Raw genomic sequence first — 16,840 nt, forward strand, 5'->3', positions numbered from 1 at the left:
GCTTCATTCCGGTGCTGTCCCAGGCCCCCAGGCAGGGGAGATTTGACTTGCAAATTCAGCTTTCTCTTGGCCTTTGGAGTCTAGAAGACACCCAGGTGAAGTTCATTTTCACCTGAGGAGGTCCACAGATTGCTGAGGTTCAAGCTCTTTCAAGAGCCACTGATATCCAGTCTTTTCCCCCAGGACAGGACACACACACACACACACACACACACGGGTCCCTCTGCCAGAACTCCAAGGGCCCAGTCTCCCATAAATCTGCAGCCACTTAACACGGGAAAGGCAAGCAGCTTAGAGTCAGCTACGGAGAAAGAGCAAGCTGTTCTTATCCAGAATTTTAAGGACACCATGCTACGCACAGCCATCTACAACTTGTATTTTTCTCCTACTTACAAACATGACTGACAACTCGCTCTAACAAAACACACAACTCTACTTCCCTCTTTTTAACGGCTACGTCAAGTGCCAAGGCAAAAATATATCACATTTTCTTTAGGCATTCTCTGCTGACGGACACGCAGGTTGCTTACGATGTTGGCATGAGAAACAATGACATGGTGGAGACAGCCCGGTCTGTGCCTCCCGCGCATGTCAATGTTCCCTTGCCGCGGATTCCGAAAAGTGAAACCACTGGGTCATAATACGTCAGTATTCCCAAAACCGGAGCGTTTCCAGTCATTCTGCAGACGGACGATGCTGGGTGCCGTCAACACCACAGGGACACACGTGTAACCACGCAAGCTGCATTTACTGCTCGCTGCCGTGAGCGAGGAAGAGCACACCGTCTGGGGAGCGTGGGGCGCTCGGTGAGAGTGCTGGAAGAGCTGACTGTAGGATTTCGGTTGTGTGAAGTGATATGGGGGAAGGAAGGGCACAGGGCTTTGCTCCGTGTCGGATGCTCTTAGAAAGCAGAGGTGATCTATCCTGGGTATCTTAATATATCTTGCCCAGAAGCAGGGACCAACTGAGGCTAAAACTGTAGTTAGTAATGCAGCAGCGGCTAATGACGTTAGCCGGGAACGGGGGATGTTTTCTCATTTTTGTGGTTTGGACAATGCTCACGCTTTGCCCGTGTTCAGACATGGTTTTGAAAGGGTCTTGTTTTTGTCTGGACCCGTCACGGTCACAAAGTGGTCTTGTGTGATGCTGATGTTCTGTGAAACTGTTTCTGCCGGGAGGAGAACAGCAAGGCCCAGCCGATGCCAGGCCAGCACCTGCACGTCAGGGGTAATCTGCTCCGTCTCAGCGCCGCCCACTGAAATCGTACCTGTCTGTGGCATCTGCAGTGATCACTGCGTTAAGGCAGCGTCTGACTGACCCTTCCACAGTAAAGCTGTGTATTTTCCTTCGGGATACCAAGTAACGTGCAAGATGACACTTGGCCACCATTTAAATAACTGCTTCTGCATCGTGGTGGTGTTGAAACACGCCTGCAAATTCTTCTTCCTAGGTGCTAGGGGTCTACGCCGCCTTCCCACGAACCTGGGCCCACCTCCGCGTCTTGCCTGGATCCACTACAACGGAGTGAAAATCAATACCGTGGGAATTCCGAGATGAGCAGCTCCTACCCTGTCTGTTGGGACACTTGTTTCTCTCAAGTAAAAGTAACAGGCCCCACTTCCTGGAGGCTACCCGGCTGTGAGGAAGCCCAGGTACATCCAGAAGCTCCAGCCGACAGCCCAGTTGGGGTAAAACCAACAACCGGCACCAACCCCCACATGTGAGCGATGACCCTTCCAAAGGGTTCCGGCTGCTGCTGTCAAATCACACTCAGCTACTGTCTTCCCAGCCGAGGCCCCACACAACATGGAGCAGAGACCAGCCAATGTGCCCTGTCTTAATTTCTGACCCACAGACTGTGTAGACAAAATAAATGGCTGTTTTAAGCCACACCGTTGTGACATAACTTGCTATGTAGCCGTAGTAACTGAAGACCCATCAACTTTCACTTGACGGGTTCAGCATCCACTAACAGTCTTTGCTGCAATCACCTATTTTGTGAACTACTGCAAAACAGTGATTTTTCTAATTGTTACTTCCTCTACCTTTATTAGCTGGTATTACTCCATAAAAAAAATAGCTTTCCTTCAGTCACTGATGCCATCTGACTACCCTGCAGTACAGACCTCACAGAAAGACGTCACACGTGCTTAACTTTCCCTTTGTTTCCCACTTCTCCAAGTCTAATCTAGAGCACACAGGATTATAGACAGCTCCACACATATGCTCTGTTTCACCACGTGGTCTGCCCAATCCCTCTTTCCTTGAATACACTTCTTCCTTTCTTGGCCACTCCTTTGTACTCTCTTCTAGGTTGTCCTAGACCTTGTCTCGTACAGAAAATCATACGTAACTCCTAAAGCCAGGATAAATACCTCCTACGTGAGGCCACAGCAGCCTGTACTGCCCCAATCACAGTGCGGCCCACCTGGCACCTGTCTCGCCGATCGGACCATGAGGTCCACAAGAAGTTCCTGCATTGGACTCATTTCCATCTGAGTTATATAATACAGGGTTTTAGCACACATTAGAGCACGAAAGTAAGTTATCTGCTGCTAAGTAAAGTTTGTGGAGTCTCTCCATCTGGAAAGTAGAGGAAGGGAAATACATCCTGCATAATTTTCATTTCCAGTAAATCTACTCTCATACACTAAGAGGAAATAGAAACAAGGCTGAAAAGCCTATGAATGACTGAATCAATGCCTAGCTCTTCCCTTATGATCTCTTAAGAACTTGAAGTCTAGGATGCTAATTTCAGGCTCTAAATACTATAGAAAAGTAGTATTTTTCTCCCCCGATAGCTTTAAGACCTTTGCTGTGATCTACATAGGTTCCCTCAGAATGCTCTTTTTAATAAACCTGTGACTTTGTGAGAAAACATGCTGTGAGTATTCAAAAATGTAAGTTACTGCTTAAAGCCTCAAACCTAGAAGAAGCAAGGTATCTCATCTTAGCTAATAAGTGAAAAAACCAACACGTGTTAGTCTGTACCTTTAAAGATCAGGTGAAGCCTAAATAGTGACATTTTAAGCTATAAAGACCTTTTAAAGGAGTTAAATGACCCGTATATTTTGAAAGCAATTAATTAAAATGTCCTATTTAATCAATTTTATAAGGGTTCCCAGAATAGAAAAAATCAGTCTTTCTAAACAAACTACTTAAAATCACTTTAAAAAAAAAAAATCACAAATTTTTCTGATTCCAAATCCATAAAGAAATACCATGAGCAGAAGTCATGCACTTACCTGCCACGGGTAAAAAAGAGGAGTCTGATCCAAGGGAACCCGCAGGGGAGCGACAATAACCAGCTCAAACAGGAGCCCCAGCAGGAGCGGGACAACCCCGGCCAGCAGCACAGCGACTATCAAAGTCTTCATGATCTGCCGGCAAATGAGGCCATGTCACTAGAGAGTCTTTCTGGCTTTTAGCTAAACTCTATTCCACTTGGAACTTTATTTTTCTTCTTTAACCTGATGCCTAACAGAACAAATACATTACCTAAACACCTCACATACATATTATATCATTAAATGAATATGTATATCAAGCTCAAGCTATAATAAAAGCATGAAATTATTATGCATTTTTGCTTATAAATTACAGAAGTCATTATTACATATATTAACCAGGTGGCTGTGCTGTTTTTCTCAAACTCATTCTCAGAAGTAGGCTTTCATTTGTCCAAGAAAAGCTACTGATTATCCCAGGCTCCTAATCCAATGAAGCCAACTCACAGGCTGACCTGTAACCCCGGAGGCGGACGGGTACAGGAGAAGGGCTCTGTAGAAACCCCAGTGAAGGTAATTAAACCCGTTGATCAAACTGGCTCCCTCTAGAATCCTCTGTGGCCCAACAGAACTATGATAACCAAAATGTCCTCTATCTGTGTTGCCAATACAGTAGCCATTAGCTACATGGCTACTCTGTTAGCACAGCTCTAGAATTTGGACAAAGCAACAAAAAAAATGAAGATAAAGTCAACACAGAGAAAACAATAGAGACTATGAAAGCACCACTACAGAATCCTGACAAAGAAATGAGTGCTTAAAGTGGCCCTGATGTCTGATGACCTCCCTTTCTCTTAATGTAGCCTCGGTGAGTACATTTGTTTCAACAAGAGACTAACATGACGTGGGTCATATAAAATGCAGTACTTGCTTTTTTATTTTTTATTTTTTTTTAATTTTTTTTCAACGTTTATTTATTTTTGGGACAGAGAGAGGCAGAGCATGAACGGGGGAGGGGCAGAGAGAGAGGGAGACACAGAATCGGAAACAGGCTCCAGGCTCTGAGCCATCAGCCCAGAGCCTGACGCGGGGCTCGAACTCACGGACCGCGAGATCGTGACCTGGCTGAAGTCGGACGCTTAACCGACTGCGCCACCCAGGCGCCCCAGTACTTGCTTTTTTAAATGGCATATCGATAACAGAAAACAGAAATAGAAAATTACCAAATGAAAACTGGTTATTAGCTGGTTTCCGTATTTTAAATATATTTAAGCGTCTCATTATCTTGTGAAATTAAACAGCAATTAAGCCCCTCCATTCATAATATATAATAAATCTCAAGTTTTTCTTTCAACACTAATATTAACCTTTTAGTGAAATTAAAATCTAGATTCAGATACAAAACTAGGGTTATACAAATGAAGAGGCATAAGCAGTGGCCTACACCTATTTAGCGAGCATAGCCAACATCACAATCAATCAATAAATCATCACACATGGACGGTCATCTTACACTGACGTTTTCCCCCACCTCTGTGCAATTAGGTACTTACTGAGTAATAATTTCCATTACTTACTACACTTTCACATTAGCCAAGACATTCTTGAATCAGCAATAGAAGTGTGTAATTAAAGGAATACCATTTATATGAAAAACACAAACTTAATCCTGAAGTCAAGATTTTTACATATTCAAATAGATCAAAAAATCAAATTTTAGAAAAAATATCTTAAAATGTCTACTTAGACTGATTTTAAATTCTAAAGAATATCTTATACCTTAACATTTCCAAAATAACTTCTAATTACATTACTTACTTAAGGGCCCTACTGGATCATGTAATAATATGATTTTCTTTTGACCCTTGAATTCATCCAACTGTGGTTCTCAGAATGAATCAGAAAGCTAATGTCTTAAAGGAATATCCCTTCTAATTAAAAATAAATCAACTCTCGACACCATATGCATAATGAAGAAACAAAAGTGAAAATATTTAAATAAATGACTAAAAATGTATCCACTACTCCTATCATACACCATCAGTTCTGTAGGAGAAAAACCTACCATGAGGGACCACTCTTTAACCTTCTGGAAGATCACTCTGCGTCCCTGTGGCATCCAGGCCACCAGCACCGTCACTGCCCTTATGGTTAGCCAGCAAACATAGAGACCACAAGCAGCTGTGTAGAGCTCATGAATTTTGGCAGTCCCCGTCCAAAATGACATTAACCAACGGCCAGCAAATACTGAAAACAGAAAGGCTGATAAATGAGATATGTGGCTATCTATGTAAAGAGAACTATAATCTTGATGTCCTTCTGTTAGTATTTTCAATTATTTCAATCATTTTAAGTGATAAGTAAAAAGACATCACATTTTGATATGTCAATGTCTTCATTAAAAATAAGTAACAATAAGCCCCCCACACACACACACTCTAAAGAATGCAATTATTTGATTAAGACACAACTAAAACACAGGAGGAGGTCAGGGGACAAGCTCTCCTGTGACATCTACTCTGCCCGGCCCTGTTGATTACCTACTCTTTCAGAATGAAAACGACTGAGGAGGTTGTTTCCGTTGTTTTTACCACCAAATAAAATCATTACCACATAATATGACAAAAGTGGGGAATTTAGTTATTATTTATGCTGTCAATACCTTCAACATTTAGGAACATTACAAGTAAGTCAGATTAACTTTCTTTCAGTTGGTTTGTCCATCAAGACAGAAAACTAAGCTTATTTTAATATGAAATGGGCATAGTCACATTTTAAAGCACAATAATCAAGGAACATATTAATTCTCTTAGAAAAAAGATCCAAATATTAAACAGATTTGAAAAGTGTCTTAACTTAAACAGATTTGAGAAGTGTCTAAATAACTGCCTCACACAAAGAGTTAATACAAAGAAATTCTGTAACGAACCCATAAAAATCTAACTCAGGCAAGACCATTCCATATGGTAACTTTCTTCACTTGGTTACTTTTCAATAAGGCTAGAAAGAAGAGCAAGGCCCAAACGTCTTGCGTATTTTTCTATGGATCAAGTTCTTGTTAATACAGTGTTATTTGTTATTTTTAAATACCTAAAAGGAGCTAGTAGCTGTGCTGAGCATTCTCCATATATTATCTCAATCCTCCTAAGAACCCCTAAGCAGCCACTATTTCCATTTTGAAGATTAAGAACCTGGCCCAACCAAGGTCCCATGAGGGTGGAGGCTGAATTTGAACTCATGCCTTGACCAATGAACCACAGAGCTCATGCTCTTGACCAATGAAGCACTCTGCCTCCAACTGAACTAAAGCAGCTCAACAACTAAGTCTTACCAGCCACACTGCTGGCACCGACACTTCTCTGCAACCTCACAAAATGGTTTGGATGTGAAGATAAGTTATTGTTAAAGACAAATACACATAAATGTTATGTGAAATAAACACATGTGAATGTTAATTTGAAAAAGATATAAAAATCACTACTGGTAATTCTGTAGAAATGTTTAGTATTTTATACACACACATATATTTACATATATTGCTATCCCAAGGTTTTTTGTAGTTGCTGTGGTTGTTTATAGTTGGGTGGTTTTTAAAAATCTGATGGCCAGTTTCTATTCCATACTTCACACACTTCTACCTAAGTGCTTCTGAGAGGACGGGGTTAAAATTTTTAGTTTGTACTAAGTTATCATCAGCTGAACTGAAGCTACAGAAAACTAACCCAGAGTGAGATTAGATTAACAGGGGAATATTTAGTTAACAATCTTCAGTGAAATTAAAGTACTTTTACTAACAAATTTGGATACTAAAACTAGGTTTCCTTCCTTTAACTTTTCAGTAATTCTGATAAAGACATGAAAATAGAACATTAAAACCACAAATGTAAAACTGTCTGAAGTTCAAAACCCAACTTTTCTCAGCAATGTATTTACTATGTTGCACCCAGCCGTTAATCAAACTTTGTTGAGAGCTGTGATATGAGGAGTAGTGAGCTTCCTACGAGCATAGTTCTAAAGGTCAAAGTTTATTATTCAGAAGCAGTTAAAAAAACAAACAAACCACCTTTATTTTTACCATTTTAAGTTAAATCACAATTCCTACAGATTAGAGAATATTCTCCTTATTTTTAAAAACCTCACTCAAAACTAAATTTCCTACTTGTTCCTTGACCTTAGCCCTCATGGAGAAACTCAAGTATTCAATACAAATCAGATTTAGAACATTACAGAAGCAGTGCTATACTTGAGATACTAAGTCAATACACATTTATGTACTTGTAAGCATGAAAAGCATCTTCCACTTAATGATTATTTAAGTGGCTAACACAGATCAGTAAGAATCAGGATTTTCCGGCTTGCTCTAAACAGTAACTGGGAGGGTGGGGGCAGCAAGCTGTTCCTGAGACTCTGTCACTGGCTCTGGGCTCGACTCCCATTTACTCCTGACCTTTGCAGGGCATGACAAACTACTATATTCATCCACAGCATCTCACTTGTCAGATGAAGAAATGCTGTTAAGCTGAAATTTAAAGATTCGTATTTGTGGACACCAGACAATAAAGGGAACCGGTCTGGCTTCATAAAGGTGTCTAGCAACAAGACGCAGGGGACTGGAAACATACAGTGAAGGCAAACGTGATCAACGTCAAAAGACTGACTTGAAAAAAATGACCTAAGCCACACAGGTGATTTTTTAAAGACTACGTCCAAGAAAACTGAGTGACCATATGTAATTTACTTCTAAAAATGAATCAGAAATTATACCTCGATTTTGTCCCCCTCTCTTCTAAGACAAATGACTCCAAGGAGATGGAGAGTCCTAAAGAGATCAATAGCCCACATTCAATCAAAAACAAGGGGCAAACTATTTCAGGTTTATACCTGATGGAAGATACAAAGCATCTTTTCACGTCATTAGCTCATACCTGGTAAAGTAAGGCAGATGAGGCTGGCAATCAGTAAGGTTATACACATGAAGACAATCAACAAAAATATCTGCAAGGCAAAACATAAGAGGGCATAAGGGATTCAAATGTGCTCAACATATTTTAGGACACCCCTCAATGTGTCAGCATAATCTTCCCAGTAAGAAGAAATGGCTTTTACTCCCAGGTTTCCTTCCATTTCACATAAAAAGATTTTTATTTTAGGTAAATTTACCTCTAATTTCAGCTAAAAGTAAGTGTCTATTTTCAGACAATCAGATACATCAGCAAGTAACAGGGATGTATAATTTGTAATCAGCATAAAGTAAAACACAATCAGCTTACATGTTTCCAAATTAAAACTAAAAACATACAATTTCTTTTAAAAGTTTACTTAGGGGCTCCTAGGTGGCTCAGTCGGTTAAGTGTCCAACTTTGGCTCAGGTCATGATCTTGCGGTCTGTGGGTTCGAGCCCTGTGTTGCGCTCTGTGCTGACAGCTCAGAGCCCGGAGTCTGTTTCGGATTCTGTGCCTCCCTCTCTCCGTCCCTCCCCCACTTGTGTGTGCACGCTCGTTTTTAAAAGTTTACTTATTTTGAGAAAGACACAGAAAAAGAGTGCCCGTACGTGCAGGACAACAAGGTCAGAGGGAGAGAGGCTCCCCAACAGGCCCCACACAGTCAGTGAGCACACAGCCTGACTCAGGGCTCAACCTCCCAAACCTCGAGATTATGACCTGAGCTGAGCTAAAGAGCTGAACACGCAACCGACTGAGCCACCCAGGTGCCCCAACACTCACTTTGTAATCACATTCTCAAAAAACAAGTTTTCGTGAAAAGGAAAGCTTCCTCTCTAACAGCGCTGCCTAATTAGACCTCTGTGACTGATGACGGAACCTGCGCTGGCACAAGCGGCCGAGCACACGCAACGTGGGGTCACCGGGCAGTGACGGCCACACTGTCTTTACTCTGCGTGTGCTGTTACTAGAAATGTACTTTCCCCTCACCGACAAAACCGTGATGTATTTAAAGTGTACAACGTGATTCGCTGTACGTACACATTGTAAAGGGATTCCTACCAGTGAAGTAATTAACACATCCATCACACCACATCCTCACGAGTTGTATTTACTTTTAATTAAGTTTAAATGTGAACTGTCACGTGTAGCGGAGGCTCCTGGACAGACATGTGCGCATGAGAAGCGAGCAGGCTGAGAGGAAAGTGGCTGCCCCCGGGGCAGAAGAGGAGCATCTGCTGCTGGCCTTCTCCCTCACCAGGCCCAGAAGGGAGAGCTCTAGAGGGAAGACGGAGAAGCACCCACCATAACACTCCAAGAGGAGCCTGTCGGCCTTCGTTGCCTGAGAAACTCCTACCGACTGTCTCTCATCTGGGCCGGAAAGTACCTTTTGCCTAAGAGCCTCATCTCTCACGACTCCCCCATCGCTCACGCTCACCTGCATACACCCCACCCTCTGTTTTTTTAAATGCTTATTGACTTATTTTGAGAGAGACAGAGAATCCCCAACAGGCTCCGTGCCATCAGCGCAGAGCCCGACATGGGGATCGATCTCACAAATCCTGAGATCGTGACCTGAGCTGAAATGAAGGCTCAGACACTTAACCAAACTGAGCTACCCAGGCGGCCACCCCCCGCTCCTTTTTTTTTAAGGTAGGCTTTACACCCAGTGCAGAGCCCAACACGGGGCCTGGACTCATGACCCTGGGGTCAAGACCTGAGCAGAGACCAAGAGTCAGACATTTAGGGGTGCCTGGGTGGCTCAGTCGGTTGAGCGTCCGACTTCAGCTCAGGTCACGATCTCACGGTCTGTGAGTTTGAGCCCCGCATTGGGCTCTGTGCTGACGGCTCAGAGCCTGGAGCCTGTTTCGGATTCTGTGTCTCCCTCTCTCTCTGCCCCTCCCCCGCTCTCTCTCTCTTGCTCTGTCTCTATGTCAAAAATAAACAAATATTAAAACAAAAAAACATTAAAACAAAAATTAAAAAAAAAAAAAAAAAGAGTCAGACCGACTCAGACAGACTGAGCCACCCAGGCACCGCCCCCCCCCCCCTCCACCCTCTAGATCCACTTAATTCCCTGCAGTTCTAAACTTACCATGTCTAACCTGCCTCGTGTTTTGGCATGTGCCTGGCATGGCCTTCCACTTCCGATTTTATTCTCTGGCTGGCCTAACTTTAGAGACTTAAAAGCATCACCTCCTCCCTGAAGATTCCTGAAGGCTTTCTGAAAAAGCGTTTTGTGCAGTAAGGACTGACCAAAAGTGCAACACGTTACTTATCCAGCCAGTGAGGTGAGGACCAAGACCTGACCATCAGATTTAACGAAACAAAAGCCACTGCGACCCTTGTCAGGAACAGTTCTGGTGGGGCCTGGGGGAAAGTTTTGCTGGGACAAGACACTTCCTTAACCAATCCGCTCTTTAGTTTCAACAGATGTAAACATGAGATTACTACTCAATCTTGCCATATTAGGAAGAATATTAAATAGGGAAAACATTAAAATGCCCATTTCAGCTCTGACACATAACTGAAATATATCAATAATGTTAATTTCTTATTTTCACCAGGGTCTTTAACACTGCTCCTTTCAAACAGCAGAGGGAGCAGCAGCATAGGGAGTCCCAACACTGTGAGCCACTTATGAGATCTGATCAACTTACCTTAGGTTTACACATATCACGTTGCTAACCAGAGAGCTGGGGGCTCTTTTCAGGAGACTGCGAGATAGTTCTATACAGAGGACTACCTGCTCCTAGCACCAGCCACAGCAGCAAATTTCTCAATAGAAATTGGGGAAAAACTTGACTTCTGGTGAAGTCTTTTTTTAATTTTTTTTTATGTTTTTTTTATTTTTGAGAGACAGAGAGAGACAGACTGTGAGTGAGGGAGAGGCAGAGAGACAAAGAGGGAGACACAGAATCCAAAGCAGGATCCAGGCACTGAGCTGTCGGCACAGAGCCCGACATGGGGCTCAAACTCATGAGCTGCGAGATCATGACCTGAGCCAAAGTCAGATGCTTAACCAACTGAACCACCCAGGCGCCCCATGTCTAAGTCTTCTAGTACCTACCCTGAGTGGAAAATTTAAAGGCCGGCGATAAGGCTGAAAGCCAACAGGCCCCCCCTGCTGCAGTATGGCTTGGTGGGCTGCATGCAGGCCTTCCCCCACCACGGGAATAGCATTGTTGTTTCGAGCGTGCTGATTATTGTTAACTTGTTGGTTTGCACTGTTCTCGTTTTCTTCCTGGTCTCCCAATAAATAGGAATGCAGATCCCTGTGTAAAAATTACATCAATAAAAATTCTCTCTTCAGATCAGAATAAAACAGCAGACAGGAGACGTACGTTCTTATTATTCCTTAAGGTAGAAAACATACAAGCAGAATCCATACACAGCACTATTAATCCCCTCACTGTGGCCTAAACGCTGGTTCCTGCTTTAAATTGAACTTTTCCAAATTTACTATTCATGTCCAAAACACCCTGAAAATTCAGTCCAGTGCCTGTGCCTATTGTGGCAGGGAACTCAACGCGCATCCGTGGCGGCAAAAATGAGATGGCGGAGGCTGCAGGGGACACCTGCTCAATCCGATACAAGCCAGTGCGTACTTCGCAATAAGGAATCAGCAGAATGCCACACATTCTCTGGAAAAACATTTAAATCACAAAGATTCAACTTCAAGAGGGTAAAAATGTGCGTACGTTATCTATAAAAGGATGTACAGTAATGAGAAAAATAAGCAAGACGAGGAATTGAACAAAGTAAGTATCCTATGTACCTGCAGATATCACCAAATGGTCTCTTCTTCAAACTCCGATCTCCTGAGCGGGGCACAGAACGTACTTTGTCAGAAAGGTCATCAAGTGCCTACTTACAGCAAGTACCCAGCGGTTACAGTCCACGCTCGCACGAGCCCCTTCAGCCACTGCCGCGTGTGTCCCTGTTCAAGTAACGCCGGCAAGACCACCTGAAGCAGGAGCAGCTCAAGGGACAGTTCACTCACTGGAGCATCACTAGGACAATGACAAACAGCTGTGATTTACAGCGCGACTCTACTTTCCATCATAACTGTATCATACTAAACATCTGATGGGACGACAGCAAAACTCCTTGACGCTGTCTCTATCACCTCTCCCCCATCCTCCCTTGAATCCTCCAAAACCAGTCCCGACGAGGGTCGCCAGTGACCTCTGTGTTGTTAAATGTGATGGTCAGGTCTGGGTCCCACCTCACTGGCTGTATGGCGTATTACACAACTGGCTACTCCTTGGTCCTCAAAACGCTTTCTCACTGGACGCCCTTCTAGATCTGTTAGCTCAGGGAGCCGGAGACAACGGAGAGCCCCAGGCTCTGTCCTCTCTCATGTGTGCATGCTCTCTGGATGAATGCACACTCGTGTGGCTTAAATTTCTACGTTGCGGTAAATTTCTATGTACCACTCAGACGTCTTCCCTAACTCCTAACTTTGTATCCAAAGTGCAACCTCAACGTCTCCTACAGCCATGAGACGTCTTCAGTTGACCATGACCAAATTCCCACTCTTCCCTTCTAATCCTGCTCCTCCACAGCCTTCCTCATCCCAGTAAATGGCAACTCCATCCTTCCGGGTGCTCAGGTCATTGACTGCCTTTATTTCACTCCAACTCAAACAGCCGGAGTCCTGCTGACTGGATCCTAGCAATGCCCTAAATCTCACCACCTCTCATTACCTCCACTGCTACTTCCTTCACCTCAGCACCAAGGTCACTGCGCCATGCTCCCAGCCGGCTTCCCGCTTCTGTCCTGGCCACCCGACCCAGTCTCTTCTCATCACAGCAGCCACGGTGACGCTTCTTAACTAACCTGTATCAGATCACTCTTCTGGTCAAACCTTTCAAGAACTCCCCAAATCGCTCAAGTTGAATCCAAAATGCTTCCAGTGGCTTACGAGACTCTGTAGGATCTGGTTTTGCATGACTTCTCTGACCTCACAGCCAACCACCATGCTTTCCTTCTTCCACCCCAGCCAGACTGGCCTCCCTGCTGCTCCTCAAACGGACCCCAATGTCACCGCACTTGCCCACCCCCTGCAAGGACACTCTACCTTCAGGAACCCATATGGCTCATCCCTCAGCAGCTCCGACAGGGCTTTCCTGAGCTGTCACCTCTTCAGGTCCTCATCAGTCACTTCTAAATTAAACCCCATCTTGGCCACTCTCTCTATCCCCTTTCTCTGCTTCATCTTCCAAGCCCCTAGTACTGATGACCCCAGATATACTACATATTCTATTTTGAGGGGTGTCTCCCCCTCACTGAAATGTAAGCTCCACAAGAGCAGAGAATTGTCTTGATTCTGTTTGGTTCACTGTTATATACCTAGTGCACAGAAAAGGACCGGACATATAACGGGCCCTTGTTTTGTTTTGTTTTTAATGGAAGAATGGACTAAATACTGCTATACAGGCCCAAAACTGCTAAACTTCGGAGTGTAACTGACTACCAAAATGGGTCTATCCTAACAATATATATAGCCAAAGCCTAAGCTTCCTGGTTCTCACTATAACCAGACCCAAATTCACAATGAGGGAATGAGGGAATGAGGATTTACTCTAGTTAGGGAAAAATTCAGAGAATCAAATCTTAATTTGGATTTTGAGTAAAGATAACAAAAAGGGTTCCAGCTAAACATGAGGAAGAAGGTCATTCTAAACAGAAAGGAAGACAAGGAATAGCTAGGTGTTTTAGGGAGACTGAGCGGAGGGGAGCATGGTTGGAGAGCAGAATTCGAGTCAGACAATGCAGGGACAGGATGCTGGAAAGTCAACATGAGACTATGCCAAGCCTTGCACATGACCCGGACATTATGATGTAGATGATGGAGGAAGAGGCAGGGTGTTAAGTAAGGATGGGCTATAAATGGAGAACAAGAGGAAAGCCTAAACTAAGGAAGTGGTAAATCAAGTTGGATTAGATAAGAGACCTTTAAAAATAAGACTTAACGATATTTAAAGACTAATTAGAAGTCTGAGGAAGAAATCCAATTTCCCAGCAGCCTTCTGTTTAGGTAACTGAAAGGATGATGCAAGTCAATGAAAAAAGGAATGGGGGAGTGGCAGAGACTAAGTTTCCAGGTGACTTAGGCTTTTAAATGAAAAAGATTTTCCATCCATAAGCCTGATTTCTTAATTTTAATCTACGATTAAACATATAACTATGGCTACACATTCCTTATGATGTGCTTTTCATACAAAAATGATGGTGGCTAACATGGTGTCATTAAGTATGGTAAACATTTCAATGCTGAACAAAAGCACACTTGATTTGCATAAAAATAAGTCTTTCTTTGGAAAATGCAACTGCTAAACTAATGTTTATACAATCTAAAATGGCAAAACTCAAGTATCAAATGATTTCCGGTATCTGTTAAGAAATGAATGTTTTAAATGTATACACTCTAGGTTATCAACAAAGCTAAACTAGTAAAGCTTCTAAATTTCAAAAACTCACCTATAGAGCATGACATTATATGGAAGAAAATTAGGCAGCAGACTCTTAATTATACGTATAGGAAGCCAAAGCATCAGGAGAACAATGGAGCCAAAGACAATCTGCAGTTAAGAAAAAAGGCAGAACACCACTGTTAACCATTCCTGTGAGAGACAAACAGACTTCTGAACATACCCAGCCAGGATGCAATCCAAGTGTCTATACCCACCCACGGCCCAGAGTGTTCTCACTCCACAGACTATATACTTGGGTCACTTTGTGGAAAGAATGCATTCCTGGGAAGGGTGCTCCTCTCTCTCTCTCTCTAGGACACAAAGGCTCAAGGAGGAGCCACAAAGGATAATCACTGCACGGTATGTGAAGAGAGGGTCAGAAACTTACAATGAACGATCAGAATCATCTGCAACTTAATAAACCACATGTAAGACGTGACCCATATTAATGGCTACAGAAGTTTCTGGAAGGCACCATGTTGCTTTGTAAATTTTATTTTAAAAAAACTTAGCTTTAACTAGGTAATTTCTTCTTCCAGGTGGGAAACTTCAAGATACTTCTGTTTGGAGTTTTTTGAATTTAAAAACTATTAATGACTCTCCATTGCTCCAATGCAAATGAAGTGTAATTCAAAAGCCATAATTTGGCAACCAATTACACTACTAAAGAACTAGGGAATGTTGTTTTAGTAAACATTTTAATTACTTTATCAAAACAACCAATAGAACAGCTATTTGACAACTAACTTCCACCAACTTAGATAAACATAAATAACTCAACGTATCTACTCTACCAGCCCCTGACTGCACCCCCCGCCGCCAAAAAACCCCCACAAAACAATACAAAAAAAATACACTTTACTCAAAAAACAATAAAAAGGTATGCTTACCACTGACAAAATAAATCTTCGGAGATGCCTATAAATGGGCAAATGGATCATTTCTTGTACTGGATTAAAATCTGGATCATTCAAATTCCTTAGAAACCATAAGACACCAGGTCGAAGTACCTGCAAATATATTTTAAATGCTATGAATACTCACCAATGTCTTCAGACTCTGTAGATGAGCTAAAATATCAACAGAAAAGTAAGCTTTTAAAACTTAATAAAATGGGTCCCAGAAAATTCACATGGCTTTCCTATGAAAAGAAGTTCCTAAATCAGAATCTATATGAAATAAACTATTTTGCTGGATGTCCATTTAATCATTCAATGAAAAAATATGTAGAATTTGTCAAGAAACCTAAATCTCCAAAATAAAAAATAAGTTGTTTTTTTTGTTGTTGTTGTTGTTTTCAAACACTGTCACTATAGGAGCACCTGGGTGGCTCAGTCAGTTGAGAATCCAACTTCAGCTCGGGTCATGATCTCACAGTTCGTGAGTTCGAGCCCTGCACCGGGCTCTCTGCTGTCGGCGTGCAGCCCACTTGGGATCCTCTGTCCCCTCCCTCTCTGCACCTCCCCTGCTCGCTCGCTCACTCTCTCGCTCTCAAAAATAAATCAAAAACATTAAAATAAATAAAATGAAAATTGAAAAATAAAGAACTGTCACTGTATTGTGTCATCCACTGAAAGAATTATGTTGCAATTTATAAATGTTTTAATACAAGATCTGATTTCAGCCTCACACTCCCAAGAGGAGCTAGAAACTCTCAGCATTTTCATTTTACTGTCTACATCCTTTTTCCGTTTCTCAGTGGAAATCATCAACCCAAGAGGCTGTGGGTGGTGGGGCAATGGGCGAGGCTAGGTAGTGGTCTCAGGTGGTCCAAATGCACGGAGTTACCATGTGTAAAGCATTTCAACTGCCCAAACTCTATTTCTCCAACCTCCAAATGAGGGGGTATCTGACCTCTAAGGTTTCATCTGACACCCCAATTCTAGGATTGTGCACCACAAAAACCACCCCACTGAGAAGATGAAAAATTTCAATGTGAAACAGTTTATCACTTAACAGTGTAATTAAGAGGTTCTATATACAGTTTTGAATAGATTAAGTTAGTCTCAATCACTTGCTTCAAAGAAAGAATACAAGTTTTATTTGCAAGTAAGTAGAATTTACTGAACTTACACTATATGATTCAGGAGAACATTTTAACCTCAGCCCCCCTCCTTAATGCCTCAATTTCCCAAAACACAACGTACGCCAGGATAGCATTAAGCCATTCACACTGGATCAGTCGGCCTCCTCC

The 16,840-nt window shown here is 42.6% G+C and overlaps 1 protein-coding gene across 2 annotated transcripts in view; it reads right to left on the minus strand.

Annotated features, from left to right (window-relative positions):
* The window catches only part of MARCHF6 (membrane associated ring-CH-type finger 6), a 75,381-nt gene that overhangs the window by 12,660 nt on the left and 45,881 nt on the right, over window positions 1-16,840 (minus strand). The window contains exons 16-22 of one of the 2 annotated variants that reach the window (XM_047094093.1): window positions 15,537-15,656; window positions 14,654-14,754; window positions 12,043-12,180; window positions 11,238-11,442; window positions 8,153-8,222; window positions 5,293-5,474; window positions 3,246-3,380 (exon numbers count right to left, since the gene is read on the minus strand). In XM_047094093.1, the coding sequence (XP_046950049.1) occupies window positions 3,246-3,380; window positions 5,293-5,474; window positions 8,153-8,222; window positions 11,238-11,442; window positions 12,043-12,180; window positions 14,654-14,754; window positions 15,537-15,656 (951 nt within the window). Of the gene's footprint in view, window positions 1-3,245; window positions 3,381-5,292; window positions 5,490-8,152; window positions 8,223-11,237; window positions 11,443-12,042; window positions 12,181-14,653; window positions 14,755-15,536; window positions 15,657-16,840 lie in introns of both variants that reach the window. The other variant, XM_047094082.1, reaches the window with a different exon arrangement.

This window comes from Lynx rufus, unplaced genomic scaffold (assembly GCF_022079265.1).
Source record: "Lynx rufus isolate CCGP_SWC_20201006 ecotype Redwood Valley unplaced genomic scaffold, mLynRuf1.p SCAF_1, whole genome shotgun sequence".
In the NCBI taxonomy this organism is placed as follows: Eukaryota; Metazoa; Chordata; class Mammalia; order Carnivora; family Felidae; genus Lynx; species Lynx rufus.